This window comes from Cyanistes caeruleus, chromosome Z, assembly GCF_971803275.1.
Source record: "Cyanistes caeruleus chromosome Z, bCyaCae1.hap1.1, whole genome shotgun sequence".
Lineage (NCBI taxonomy): Eukaryota > Metazoa > Chordata > Aves > Passeriformes > Paridae > Cyanistes > Cyanistes caeruleus.
The window spans coordinates 18,614,275-18,628,345 of NC_141732.1; the positions used below are offsets into that span (position 1 = coordinate 18,614,275).

The 14,071-nt window shown below is 48.3% G+C and overlaps 1 protein-coding gene across 5 annotated transcripts in view; it reads right to left on the reverse strand.

Moving 5' to 3' along the window:
* Positions 1-10,070: 10,070 nt before the first annotated feature.
* Positions 10,071-14,071, reverse strand: part of ARB2A (ARB2 cotranscriptional regulator A) — a 258,055-nt gene continuing 254,054 nt past the window's right edge. For all 5 annotated transcript variants that reach the window (XR_015280929.1, XM_086869011.1, XM_086869013.1 and 2 more), the window contains one exon: positions 10,071-12,286. Coding sequence is in view for 4 of the 5 variants with exons in the window: in XM_086869011.1 (XP_086725137.1) it covers positions 12,144-12,286 (143 nt within the window). In the remaining variant the exon portion in view is untranslated. The remainder of the gene's footprint in view (positions 12,287-14,071) is intronic.

Sequence of the window (14,071 nt, forward strand, 5' to 3'; positions counted from 1 at the left end):
GGAAAGAAGAAGGAAAGAAGGAAAGAAGGAAAGAAGGAAAGAAGGAAAGAAGGAAAGAAGGAAAGAAGGAAAGAAGGAAAGAAGGAAAGAAGGAAAGAAGGAAAGAAGGAAAGAAGGAAAGAAAGAAGGAAAGAAAGAAGGAAAGAAAGAAGGAAAGAAAGAAAGAAGGAAAGAAAGAAAGAAGGAAAGAAAGAAAGAAGGAAAGAAAGAAAGAAAGAAAGAAAGAAAGAAAGAAAGAAAGAAAGAAAGAAAGAAAGAAAGAAAGAAAGAAAGAAAGAAAGAAAGAAAGAAAGAAAGAAAGAAAGAAAGAAAGAAAGAAAGAAAGAAAGAAAGAAAGAAAGAAAGAAAGAAAGAAAGAAAGAAAGAAAGAAAGAAAGAAAGAAAGAAAGAAAGAAAGAAAGAAAGAAAGAAAGAAAGAAAGAAAGAAAGAAAGAAAGAAAGAAAGAAAGAAAGAAAGAAAGAACCCTGCAGTAACAGTCTAGCATGATGATAGATACATAATGAATCAATAAGTTATTAAACCTCCCGAACAACAAAAAGCAGTATCACAGTAGATAAACCGGCATGGTTTTCTGTTAGGAAATGTCTGAACATGACTGAAAATTTTTAAATAATCGAGTAAACCTCTAGAAAGGCTTAACAATAAAGATATTTTTCCACAGATGCGTACATTGCTGTTAGTAATTTTCCTCCAAACACTCTGGAGACGGTTCAGGCGAGTGGTTTGCAACGACTCCTCGGCAGTGGAACCCTCAGTTCAGCTTGCAGGACAACGCTTCGGTGTCTGCACGCAGCCCACGACTTGGATTATTTTGCAGAAATAATTCGAACACGATGTAGAAGGAATTTGTTAGTTTGTTGGTTGATTTGAGGGTGTTTATCCCTGGGATCCCCATAAGTGTGAGAAATAAGAGTGACACTCGATGGGACGGGACTCGCAGCGGTAATTTAATACTCCCTGCCTTTGTTTAGCTGTCTTTGAGAGGAGGATATAAACACCCGGTAAAGTTTGTTCGCCTGTTTGTCTGTCTGAAGATAAGGGCACTGGCAGTTTCTAGGTTTCACGCAAGGCGCTGCTGCTGCTATCAAGTAACATTTAAAGCAGCCTATTCGGTTCCCCTTGACAAATCTCTGCTCTTTGGGCGCGCTCGCCCCGTACCCCGATTGCGCCGCTGCTCCTCATGGTAGCACCGAGGAGGCGCTTTGGTGGCTTGGTTGGTTGGTTGGCTTTTTGTCTATTTTTTTATTTTTTTTATTTTTTTTTAACCCCGTGCGTTCGGGGCTGGCGAGTCCTGGGGGCGAACAGCCAGGTGCGCTCCTCTCTTCCCTCCACGAATCCTCGCGCACAAACCCACAACCCGTGGAGTGTTCACGCGGGATTAATCAAAAGCGATTTTAAAAAAGAAGGACAGAGCCGTCCCTTCCGCTGCCGAAGAGGCGTTCCCCTCCCCCGCCCCGCTCCGCTCCGCTCGCCCTGCGCGCCGCTCCGCGCCGCTGCCCGCGCTGCCCGCGGCGGGGGCTAGGTGGCGCTGCGCCTCTCGGCACCGCCGCCCGCGCGCCCCGCCGCCCCTCCGCGCCCGCCCAGCGCCCCGGCACACACCGGGGCACGGGGGCGTGTGCCGCTGTGTACCGCGGCGGGGAAGGCGAGGGGAGAGGTCTCTCGCGTCGGTGTCCTAAAATGCGCAGCGAGCCGCCTCGGGCCTTGGCGGCACACGGCTAAGGGCGCGGGTCCGCGGGCTGGGAGTGATGTGCCGCGGAAAAGGCTCCCGGGGGTTTGTCTGTCAGGAATATCCTGAATGTCCTCTGGAGTTACCCCTGTATCACTCTGCCATTAACTAATCCACGCAATCATGATGCATCCCAAGTGCAGATAAAAAAAAAAAAAAAAAAAATCACGGGCCTTTTTAAGCCGCTGTGTGTAATTTTTATTACTTTCTTTTTCCAAGGCAAGCGTCTGTAGCCGAGATAGACTGATAACACTAAATTATGTGTGTATAATATTTCCCAAAAATCTCTTCTCACTTTGTTAGGGCTCTGTTATAAACCCATATTTAAAGACTAAGTGCCACTTATATATGGAAAAAATCATCTTCTTGCTGGACAGATGTTTTTAAAAGTTGTTGTGGGACATAAAGCCAACAGAGTGAATGAGGCTTTAAACCACCGGTCTGCTGTGGGATCACCACGAGCGCTGTCACTGATGTTATTATTGCTGTTAACAGAACAGGGAGGTTTCTGTCGTTTGCATCATTCCTGCGGTACTTTGAGGAGAACTGGTATATGAGACGGAAAAAAAGTAATGGTAAACATTGAATCACGCAGATAAAGCATGGTGGGGATGATACTGAATTGCTCTTTTAATTTTCTCCGAAACGTGGCAGCTCCTTTCCCAGTGGGATGAATCCGAAGGAGTTGGAGTGGCCTAACTGATAAACTTTGTTGGAGATTTTGGGTCGGATTATTCGGATTTGGTGCCGTGGGTTTTTTGTGGAGTCTCCCTCTCTCTCTCAATAGGTGTTACGCTGTAACTAGGAGGCGCTGAAAACCTCAGGCAGAAAATTTACAACTTGATCAGTTCCAAACCACACACACACACACAGACACACACGCACACACGCATGCACACACATACGCACACACACACACACACACAACTAAAATCTGCTACTGCTGCAAACATATGTTACAGATTAAGTTAAGCAAATGGCTCTAGTTTTGCTAGGCTGAAAGCTGATAATGAGAATTTATATACTGAAGAGTTTGGCTCTTGTTCTAACTCAGTTACTTACATGCTAACAAATCCCTTCTATTTTTCCGGGAAATAAAAATAAAATTTAAAAAAATAATTAAAAAAATAAATCTTCTAAACTTCATCCAGCTGGGAAGAGAGCCGTGACAATTGCCCTTCTACCGAAGCTGTGCCTTTACTGAACTTTGGATTTCTCGCCAGTGAAGCTCGGCCATATATTCGTTTCAGGGAAGAACTAGGAGAGGGCTCGGAGCCTCCCCAGTCGCCCCGCGTCCCAGCCTCTCGGCCAGGCGGTGCGCGGAGGCCAAGGCACACCCCCTCTCCTTATCGCGGGGTGTCACGCCAGAAAGACGAGCACCCCGTTTCCCGAAGCATTGTCAACACCGCAGGAGTCTGTATTTGTTTTTCTTTCCCTTCTTTCTCGTCCTTCCGCAGCGCAAAAATCTTCACGGCAAGGTTAGTTAGTGCTCCCTACGCCGAGGAAGAAGATTACGGCGACTAGTGAGCTTTCAGGAGGAAGGCTACGTCCTAAGCCCCTCTCTGCATTTTGCTTCCTCTTCTCACCCCACCCTGAGCAGACGGCCCCGCTGCTCCTCTTGGACGGGAGATGCGTGCTCGGAGCCCGCCAGCTCGCCCAGGAGACGCCTCGTGTCGCCACCCGGCGACAGGACGAGCCCGGTCGGCGGTCACGCCTCGCCCCCCGGAGCCAGACTGGCGCTGGGGCCGAGGGGGAAGGGATGGAGGGTACAGCAGTAAGGTGGCGGGGTAGGGGAGCACCCTCGACTCCGCCAGGGACTGGGGACGCGCAGGGACTCTTCCCATCCGCCTCCTGCTTCCCTCCACCCCGAGCAGGCGGCGTGGATGTGACATTGACAGATGGCCGAAAGACAGGAAAAGTAATTTTAAACGACTTTGAAGGGTTACAGGAAGAGAGAATGAGGGGGTCTCCAGTCTCCTCCTAGGGCTGGGGAAGATGTGTTCATTTTTCCAAAGAGACGGCAGCAGGAGAAATTCTCCAAAAGGGAAGATAAAACACATTTGCACTATTTGTACCGAAAACTTTCTGTGCTCCCCAGGAGAAGGGAAGGCTGGACGGGGAGAAAGGCGTTTGGACTAGGCTTTGCTTTCCGCGTATCTCGGCCAAAAGCGCGGGGCTCCACGTGGCGCCCGGTCCATGGTCACGGCGACCAAGGGCGAGCGGGCAGGGCAGGAGAGCGCGGCAAGGGCGCCGGCAGCGCCTGCCCCTTCGGCTTGGGATAAGAGCCAGGGGCGAACACGGTGTTAGGAAGTGAGAGAATAATAGAGATCTCTAAAAAACCCACCCTCCCACAACACTCAAATCCCACAAACCAGCAAAACCACACAACTAAATACAAGTAGTTAAGGTAAAAATCGAAAAAGTTAGGGCGGATCTTAACGAAACTTCCGCATTCGCATTTGCTTGCAAAACTCTCAAGGTAGCCCCAGGCTTGCTGGAGATCTGGAGGCTCCTTTTTTCAAAGCATAGAATGGAAGACAGTTCTCTTTCCATATACCCTTAAAAATAAATAACACTAATAACAAAAGCAATAATAACGACAATAATAGCAACATGAACAGCAATAATTAAGTAATAATAACAAGAAAAAGAAGGAGGGGAGGGAGGGAGTGGGGAAGGAAGGAAGGAAGGAAGGAAGGAAGGAAGGAAGGAAGGAAGGAAGGAAGGAAGGAAGGAAGGAAGGAAGGAAGGAAGGAAGGAAGGAAGGAAGGAAGGAAGGAAGGAAGGAAGGAAGGAAGGAAGGAAGGAAGGAAGGAAGGAAGGAAGGAAGGAAGGAAGGAAGGAAGGAAGGAAGGAAGGAAGGAAGGAAGGAAGGAAGGAAGGAAGGAAGGAAGGAAGGAAGGAAGGAAGGAAGGAAGGAAGGAAGGAAGGAAGGAAGGAAGGAAGGAAGGAAGGAAGGAAGGAAGGAAGGAAGGAAGGAAGGAAGGAAGGAAGGAAGGAAGGAAGGAAGGAAGGAAGGAAGGAAGGAAGGAAGGAAGGAAGGAAGGAAGGAAGGAAGGAAGGAAGGAAGGAAGGAAGGAAGGAAGGAAGGAAGGAAGGAAGGAAGGAAGGAAGGAAGGAAGGAAGGAAGGAAGGAAGGAAGGAAGGAAGGAAGGAAGGAAGGAAGGAAGGAAGGAAGGAAGGAAGGAAGGAAGGAAGGAAGGAAGGAAGGAAGGAAGGAAGGGAAAAAAAGAGAAAAAAGAAAGAGAAAGAAAAAGAAAAGAAAAGAAAAGAATCTAGAAAAATATTCAGTGCTAAGTATTTCGTGAGTGAGTGGTGAAGGGCTTTGGTGCAAGCGTATCGAAATTCCTGGGCGAAGGCCCCCGCGCAGTGGGAAGTGAAGTGAGGGAGGGGGTTTGTGTAGCCAAAACAAGCCAGAGCCTCCCGCAGCGGGTTTCGCTCCACAGGTAGGCGCCGGTGTCTCCGCCGCGGTTCCCGGCCCCCGAGGACAGCCCGCACGCCTCCACCCACCCAGGTCTGAGCTGATGGAGGCTTGTGTCAGGCCGGGGCAGGAACCCCGAGATCCCCCCTGGGGAGCCCCAAAACGACAAAGGGACAGCGACCGGCAGCCGCAGACCTGTGGGACGGAGCGAACGGATTCCCGGTCCCCGGCGCCTCCAGCCCACCCTGGGCGGCGAAACCGGGGTGGCGGGGCTCCCATGACGAACCCCTTCCAGAGACAATACCCGCACCGGGGCATTGCGCCGGGACGGCGATGCTCTGCGTTCCCTGGAGCAAGGAAGAGTGGGGAAAACCTTGTGCGTGGGGTCCGGGCCCCGTCGGGGGCCGACACAGCCCCAGTACCCCTGGTTCTCCCCGCCACCCGGGAGAAGTGAACCGGGAAATTAATTTTTTCCTGTCCCCTTCCTCCGGAATCCGCAGGCGAGCGAATAGTTACTTCCTGCTATACCCCCATGACTTCAGGTATGTCACGACAGCCAAGTGGCAGAGCGTGATCTCCCTCTCCAAGATTCCTCCCCAAGGGGTGCCCCGGGGCATCTCCCAGGCGGAACGGGGCGGTCTGGGCACTCTGGAAGGTGGTAGTCGGGGCTGAGCACTGCCTGGCAGTAAGATTTCCCCCGGGGGCGGTGAGGGGCCGCGGGGACCCCCCCGAGCCCTGAGCCGGCGCTGTCCTTGGTGCTGGGCCCGCCCTGAGAGCCGCCGGACCCTGCCGCCACCCGCACAGCGTGGCTCGGGGACTCCCAGACTCCCTGGGAAGAACAGCATCCTGCCCCTCGGTGTCTGCCCCCACCCCGCTTGTCAGCAGCGTCTTGGCTTCGATCACACCACGCACTCAGTGGCGTGGGGAGCCCACGGGAAACACTGCAATAAGCACCCGTTGCGCTCCCTGCTCACAGTTCTGCACCCACCTTCCCTGCCCCCCACCCCCTCCCAAAAAAATGGATAAATGCTAAATTGGGAGAAAGTACAAAGGAAACGATTTATAATCCAAGTACCCTTCGCCATGCATAAAAAAAACCCAAACAACCCAAAACAACTCAAAATCCCCAAACAACAAAACACCCCACCAACACCTGAAGCACCTAACAAGAAGTGTGTGAGAGGTAGATTGCCCTCAGCCATTGGCAAAACTGGCAACACCTGGCATGTTGTGAACAGGCAGATCAGTGTTTGCAAGTTCTTGGTGATGTTAGGGCCTTTCTCCATAAGCAGTGGGTGAGCAGGCCCGGACACAGTATTATGGGGTATGTTATTTTTGTACCTGCACATTGTGGGGAGACATGGAGGACCCTCCACTTCAAGGGCTTTACTATAGAAGGCATAATTGTTTGGCAAGTTGATTTGCAAGGAGAAGGCATAAAGCAGTCTCAGGAGGAGGGAAGATGAGCAGAAGCTTACTTATGTAATTGTAGCAGAGATAGCAGCTTTAAAGACAGAATCTGGAGAGAGCCCTTTACCAGGCATTAGGGGATTAGGTGGGGCATGAGCAAAGAGAAATGGAAATGACAAAGGGAGATGACCTAGGTCTCTCCTCAGAGTGGTCATCTCTCTCCTGTGCTGCAATTTAGTGGGAAATAACTGATGCTATTTTCTCTGCTGGGACAAACCAGCCCACAAAACCACCCTCTGAACATTCATATTTACTTGACTCCAGAAGAAGGATGCAGACAGTGTGGAGGGACAGGAGATGGGTTCTCTCTCTTTGGGTCTCCCTGGAGAGAGTAGCCAGAGTTGGGCAGACCCTGTCCCTGCATCCCACAGAACCCCACGCAAGCAGTCAGCCAAGGGTGGTGAGGAGACTTGTGTTTTAACAGTGTTTTTACTTCCCACTCATGTTTCACCTTGTTTCTGCAAGGTGAGGAGGTGGCGTGAATCTGGTGTCTGCCTGGAGCAGGTGTTTGGAGATCACTCAAGAGTCAAATGTGAGAAGTCAAACTTCTCAGGTGCTAGTCTGTGCTGGAAACCCATTTCCCCCTGCAAGGCTTCTGGAGTTGATGTTAAAGTCAGAAAAAAAAAGAAAATAAAAATAAAAAGCCACAGATAGGATAGCAGGGATAGCAGAAGTGCTTCTTCTCTCCAGGTCCTTAACCCACACAATGCACGCTCCTTCCTGCCCAGGCACTGCTCTGCCCACCATGGGGTCAGAAGATCACTGAGGGCCATGTTCCCTGAAATAGACAACTTATAAAAAGTTAATTCTTCCCAAGAGCTAAAGTGACCCAACTGCAAAGCAGCAACCCATGTGAACTTCTACCAGTGAAGTTACGGCTTGAAGCCCAGAGAAACTTTTGGAGTTTTTTTGTGTGTTGTTTGCAGTGAAACTAAGTGTGAGTGGCATGCACTCTGGGATAGGTGCTGCTCACCTACACTTCTGACAGATCCTCCTGTACTTTGTGTGAACTATTACATTGCATTTTCCTGTATTACATTGCACTATATTGTATTATGTACAATACACTATACAATTATATACAGTTGTATTATAACTGCCACCACCGGTCAGTTCCCATCCCCAACTTCCTTCCTCCTCATAAGAAGGCATTTTGATTGAGAAAGAAACTTGGGAGTATTTGTGCCCTAACTGAAGCATGTGCTTATAGTGCAACTGATGGACCAGAACAAATTCTACAGCTCAGGAAAGGGTTTTCTACATATACCAAATATCTGTATCTTTATATGGGGATAGCACCCAGCTGATACTATAAAACTGCACAGAATGAATGAAATTAAACCCACTGGTCACTATGGGCTTGATAAGAAAGGGGGTGACTGTATTTTTTACATTTGACCATTTTGGTTTTTTCTTTTAATTTAATTTTTTGATTTTCACCATTTCAATGACATTACTTAGGATGGCAAAATTTAGAGATGCAGTAAAGCTGCTTGTCTGAATCCACTTTGAAGTAAGAATACTAGTGGGTCTGAAATCCAGATCTACGAGCTAATCTCTAGTTTTCCCTTCAAATGGAATTCAGCTACAAAGAGCTTGGAAAGATTTTGCATCTATTCAGGAGATACATCTTTAATTTTCTGAGGAGCAAAAAAATCCACAAGAAACTTCATATAGCTCCTTAGGTTTTGCTTAGCATATGTGATAAAACATTGATTGTTGCAGTTTGGTGACCCATGAAATTTGGGGGTTAGTTTTCTCTTCAGACCAGAGCATATAATTATGCAAATAAAGAGCTGTCACTGATCTAGTGAAATACTCTCAAACACATGCAATCCAAAATGGAACAGAAAAGTGAAATTTGTGGTATTATGATGATACAATGATAAATGACATCTCCTTTCAAGTTTTCCTAGAAGTACATTTTTCACACTTTGTCGAGTACATCAACATAATGCGGACGCACACACACACGCGCGCACACACACACACATCCCTGTGAGATGGAGATATCCATGAATGTGTGCAGCCACACACATACACACAAACACACACACACACACACACACACACACACACACACACACATCCTTCCGCTCTGTAGATGTAGCTCTACCCTGGTGTACGATGGATGTACACATTCTTGGCAGGTTATTTTTGGTTTGGTTGACTTGAGAATGGTGCAATATGTGGCTCCATGCAGTTTTAGATGTGACACTTTTCATTTGTACTTCTGAATGAAATTTCTAGAGGGGAAAAAAACCCCACTACCCACAATAAGTGATATTTCTCAGAGACAGAGGAAAAACGCAGATTTCCATGAAAATCAGCAGCTTCTTCTGAGTCTGGGAGAATCACACTGTGAGGACTGTTACTGTAACCAGTGTACTGCCATGTATGCACAATGAAGACGAGGGATTACCCTAACGTTTTTCCCCCACCTCTTTTTTTCTTTCTCTTTCCCCACAGCCCTGCTGTGTTTGGGGGTCTGCCAGCTGTTTTCTGCTAGGAACACTTTCCTGCTCTCCATTCTTGACAAGGAAGCACTGCTTTCATTGGTCCATGGCTTCAATGGTGGCATTTTGACTCAACCAATGATGTGCAAACCTTCTGGGTGGCAAGGAGCTGGGAGTTTTCCTAGATCATATTGTAGGGTCAGTTTTGTTGGTTTTCTGTTGTTGTTTTGGGTTTGGGGGGGTTTGTTGTGCTTTTGAGGGTTTTTTTGGTCACTTTTGCACTTGTAGTTCCCAAGCTACAGGGCAGAGGCTGTTGCACCATGTCAGACATCAGGGAGCTTTCCTATGATGAAATCAGGAGGAGCTTGATATCAGACCTCTGTCTCCTAAAGATGTCATGGCCTGAGGGGCCTGTGAGGTGCATCTTTAAAAACATCAATCCTAAGGAATAGTCAAAATCAGCACTCATCCCTCCTTAGTGTGCTGCAGGGTTACCACTGTCACTTTTCCATGTGGGTGCTCCCATACCTTCCTCTCTGTCTGCAGCCCAGAAAAATGTTCTGCAGCTGGGGCCAGAGATGCTGTCTCCTCTATCTCTAGCCCATGCCCCTCTGGAAAAAACTGATCAAACTCCTCTCTTAGTGTGTTTTTATATGGTTTCACATTTCTGAACAGCTAAAGGGGAGAGGATGGTGCAGCCCACTTGCCTATGTGGCTTCCCATGGATGATGTGGTGTGTGTGGAGAGAAGCCCATGCTCATGTGGGCTGAGCCACAGGGCTGAACATACAGCCCACTCCAGGGCACAAACGAGCCTCACTTCCCTCACACCCTGCTCAGCCCCAGCCCTGCAACCATATGGGGTTTGCAGACACACCTGCCTCCCTTCCATGTGATCTGAGGCTGGTGGAGCTGCTGCCCGTGCAGCCCCCACCCTTCCCACCAGGGACAGCGGTTCCCATGGAGCTTGGTGCAAGGACACAAAGTGTGCAAGAAGGAGAGAAGATAGCATATTTATTTTTTGTTCACTGCAAGCAGAGCAGTATCAGTGGTGAGGATCCCCTCTGCTCTACAGCCCCCCACAGGAGTGATAATGTGAGCTGGGCCCAGGGCACGGTAAAGAAAAATTCTTTAGAAAATGATAAGTGTTACAGTAAAAATGTTTGTAGTTTGTTTCTCATCAACAGTTACAAAAATAGATCTGCTCCTCCAGTATTTGGGAACCCATCTCGCCTCCAGAGAGATGGAGTGGCAGGTCTGGCGTGTGTGTGTGTGCAAACTTCCCTGGCCACTGCATCTTCCCCGTCTGCGGGATGAAGCACAGACACCCAAACCACACCACGTAAACTCTTTTGCCTTACCCCTAAACACACAGGGTCCAGGGGGCCAGGGTGGACACGGACCTGGGGAGGGGGGCAGCAGACCCCCACGGCAGGGGATCAGGCTGGCCACAGGCAGCAGCATCCTGGGAGCAAGTGCAGAGACTGGAGGCCAGAGGAAGCCATGTGTAGCCCTCTCCCTTCAGCAATAGGATCCCCTCCAGGAAGAAAATCTGCCAGGCACAGATACCACACTTCCTTCCACATGGGCACGGCCTGACACCTCCTCCAGCCCCCCAGAGGTTTGCTGCAGGCAGCCCCCTGCAAGAGCAGAGCTTAAATGCAGCGGGATGGCCGGAAGCAGGACTTGGGGACGTGAAGCCCTGCTTCCATTATGAGCAGGGAGGGATGTAAGCACTCCATGGGTGCTGAGAAGCCTCTCACCGGAAGGATTTAGGCCCTAATCCAGCTGGGTTTCCCTCTGCACCTCACTATGAGCGCTTCTGCTTTTGCTCCGTGGCATAGGAGGGTACCCCTGCTTTGACATTGTTTTGTTTCAATGCTCCCCACCACCATTTCAGGCTCCCAGCTGTAGGACTGGACACACAGCATGAGGAGAGGGCGGGACTGGGTCCAAAACTCATGTTTGAGTGGCACCTTCTTGCTGGTGGGCACGACCATTAAAGAAAGGGCCATTTTAATTTAGTATTATGAACACCAAATGAGCCTAATTACAGTGCTTGATCACTAGGCATGCTATCAAGCACATCTTTTCCCTTGGTTTTAGTGGAGAAAACCTACCTAACGCAACAGTTACAGCTAAAACCACATACCCCCTATGCAGAGTGTGAAATTCCCACACAGGGTGCCCTGCTGGTCAACCTTTGTCCGAGAGACTGGGAAAGTGGGGAGGAATCTGCGAGTTTAGGGAAAAGGGAATAACCATGGGCCAGCAAGTCATTAAAAACCTAGCATATGAAAATGGAAGCATTTTTGTGTTTAAAAATAAACAGAAAAATATGCAGTATGTCTCTTTTTTTTTCCTTTTTTTTTTTTTCTGTCATATTTCACAGTGTGATCCAGCCTGCTAATGAATAGGCATTTCTTTTAAGTAGAGCTTTCCAAAGGAAGAGAAGATCTACAGATAATACCATTGATCAAGAGAAAATCTCTTCAACAATGAAGCCTTTCTAGAATTCTGGGCAAACTTCTTGAACACTCTTGCCAGCAGAAAAATGAGAGAGTTAGAAGTAAATTCCACTTGGTCCCAGAGAAAGAGAAGGCTACTAGGTGTAAAATCATAGGCTGGTTAACATGTTTGAGTTAGGGCCGTCTTTTAAATAAGAGTAATTCATATTCTGTTCTGTCTCGAAATAGAAGGAAGCTGCAAAAAATCCTGCAGGCGATAGGACTGTGATGAAGCTGTTAAATTCTGGCATCAGCTTGGTGCAGGGCTATGTCAGGGCAATTAGAGCTGCACCATGCTGCACTGTGCAGTACCACTGTCAGCCTTAATCTGCACACTGATGGGCAGCACAAAATCCAAGTTACAGCCCACAGGAAGCACAACCAGTGAACCCATATTGCTTTGACAGTTGCACTCATCTAGAAATAATGCAAAACGCTATTTAGATGTATACATCACGACCCTGTGCTCTAGGAAGAAAACAATCTAATGAAGGGCTGGGAGATTCCTTGCAGAAAACAAGCAGCAAAGACATTGGTGGTGGTGGGTTTTTTCCTCCCTTCCTTTAGAATTCTTCATATTTTATCCTGTTGGAGCGCCGTGTTGGGGTTGGTTTCACCAAGCTGTTCTTCGCCTTTACAGCCTCACCGAAGAACTTGAAAACAGATGGAAAACTCTTCCAAGAAGTTAGTTCATGGCGTTCTGTACCTGCAAAAGACAGAGGTGACAGTTTAACTAGGGGTCGTTCTGTGACTTGCTGGCTGTTCACAGGATAAATGCTCCGTAAAATGCAAAAATGCAAAATCCGGGGAAGACACCCAGCTGCTTGCAGCTGGTCTGGAGGGAGCCTGGTGAGAGTCAGGGCTGTCCTGCTGCTGAGCTCTGGGGCAGCTGACAAGGACAACTGCACACACATGCAGACAGACACATGCACAAACATACACATATGCACAGCCATCCACATCACACTCAGAGATACTCTACATGTCTTGTATCTGGGATAGTGAGATCCCAAAGCATTCTGCTAATAAAAGCTTTATTGAACCACCTCACCTATCTGGTCTAACTTGAGAAAAAGAAAGTGTCTGCTTTTCAGGCATACTTTGTGTTATTTAGTTTTCATTTTATACTGCTTTTAACCTGGCATATGCATTTTCAAGCGAAAGAGAACACTTGATCTGAACTACATCTCATGCAACATGAAGGCATTCTTTGTGCACCTGCTCCCACAGATAATATTGAGACAGCAAAGTGGACCTGTCCTGTTTATATCTTCCCTCTGCACACAGACTTACCTCTGTATTTTTTTTTTTGGCATATGCTTCTATTGTTTTGCAAGTGCCTTCCGACACACAGTCCATTTAAACAACCACACCCCCTCCTCCATCCTCCCACCACCAACCCCCAAAACCAAGCCAAGACAATGGAGATAGGGAGCCAAGGGGTGTGAAAGAGTTGGGACCTCTTCCTGGGTAACCCAATTATGCAGAGATGCTGCCTGGCAGTCTTTGGATCCTGGGCCTCTGTTTGATACTTAAACATTGTTAATGATAATTCTTTAGTCTGTAATAGTAGGTCATTGCTATGGTTACTCTACAATGGTGCAACACTTCACTTTCCCCTTCAGCTATTCGTTGAGACCCGGCAACCACATTTGTTGCCTAGCAACAGTTCTGTGACAGTATCACAATCTGGGGGTGACAACAATGAGGGACACAGTGGCCACAGCCTGCCAGGTGGAAAAGGATGCAATCCAGGGTGGATGATGGTCCCTACAGGATGTAGTGTGGCCTGTCAGTCCCTGGGGATATGGGATGGCTGCTCTGGCACGGCATGTGCTGCACACCCACTTTCATATCCCTGTCAGGACCTTCTATCCACCCATGGAGCATTCTTGGTGGGTCCACACACACCATCCCCTCCAGAAGGTCTTTGATGGAGGCACTACCTGCTACATTGTACATCCCTGCACCCCCAAATGCAGCCATCACACAAGCAAAATAATCCTCCAAAAAACCCTCTCTGGAAAGACACTACTTCCCACACAAAGAGATGTTTTTGTACAAAGAGCATCAACGTCACGTGCACACACAGATTTTCCTCCCCCTCTCTGCATTCATTGTACAGAGACAATTTAAGACATCTTCCAGAAATTTCCCACATACTCCTTTTATACAAATGCTTTGCACCTTCAAATTCACCCATCATTGTAGAAATTCTCTGTTGAGAGGCAGTTCATCCTACCAAGTGTTGGACTTGGCAGTGCTGGCTTGATTTGGATTCTGTGATCTCAAGGGTCAAGTCCAACATAAAAGTTTCTATGATTCCATCCTGCAGGTAGCTGTCAATACAGATCACCTATCCCATTCCCTGTAAGACACCTCATAGCAATACTCACCAAGACTTGTTCCCCACCTGGGAAACACAGAAGCGGGCCAGCACAGCAGGAGGATAAAACTTCCCTTCTAGCAACACCTGCAGCCTAACAGACAT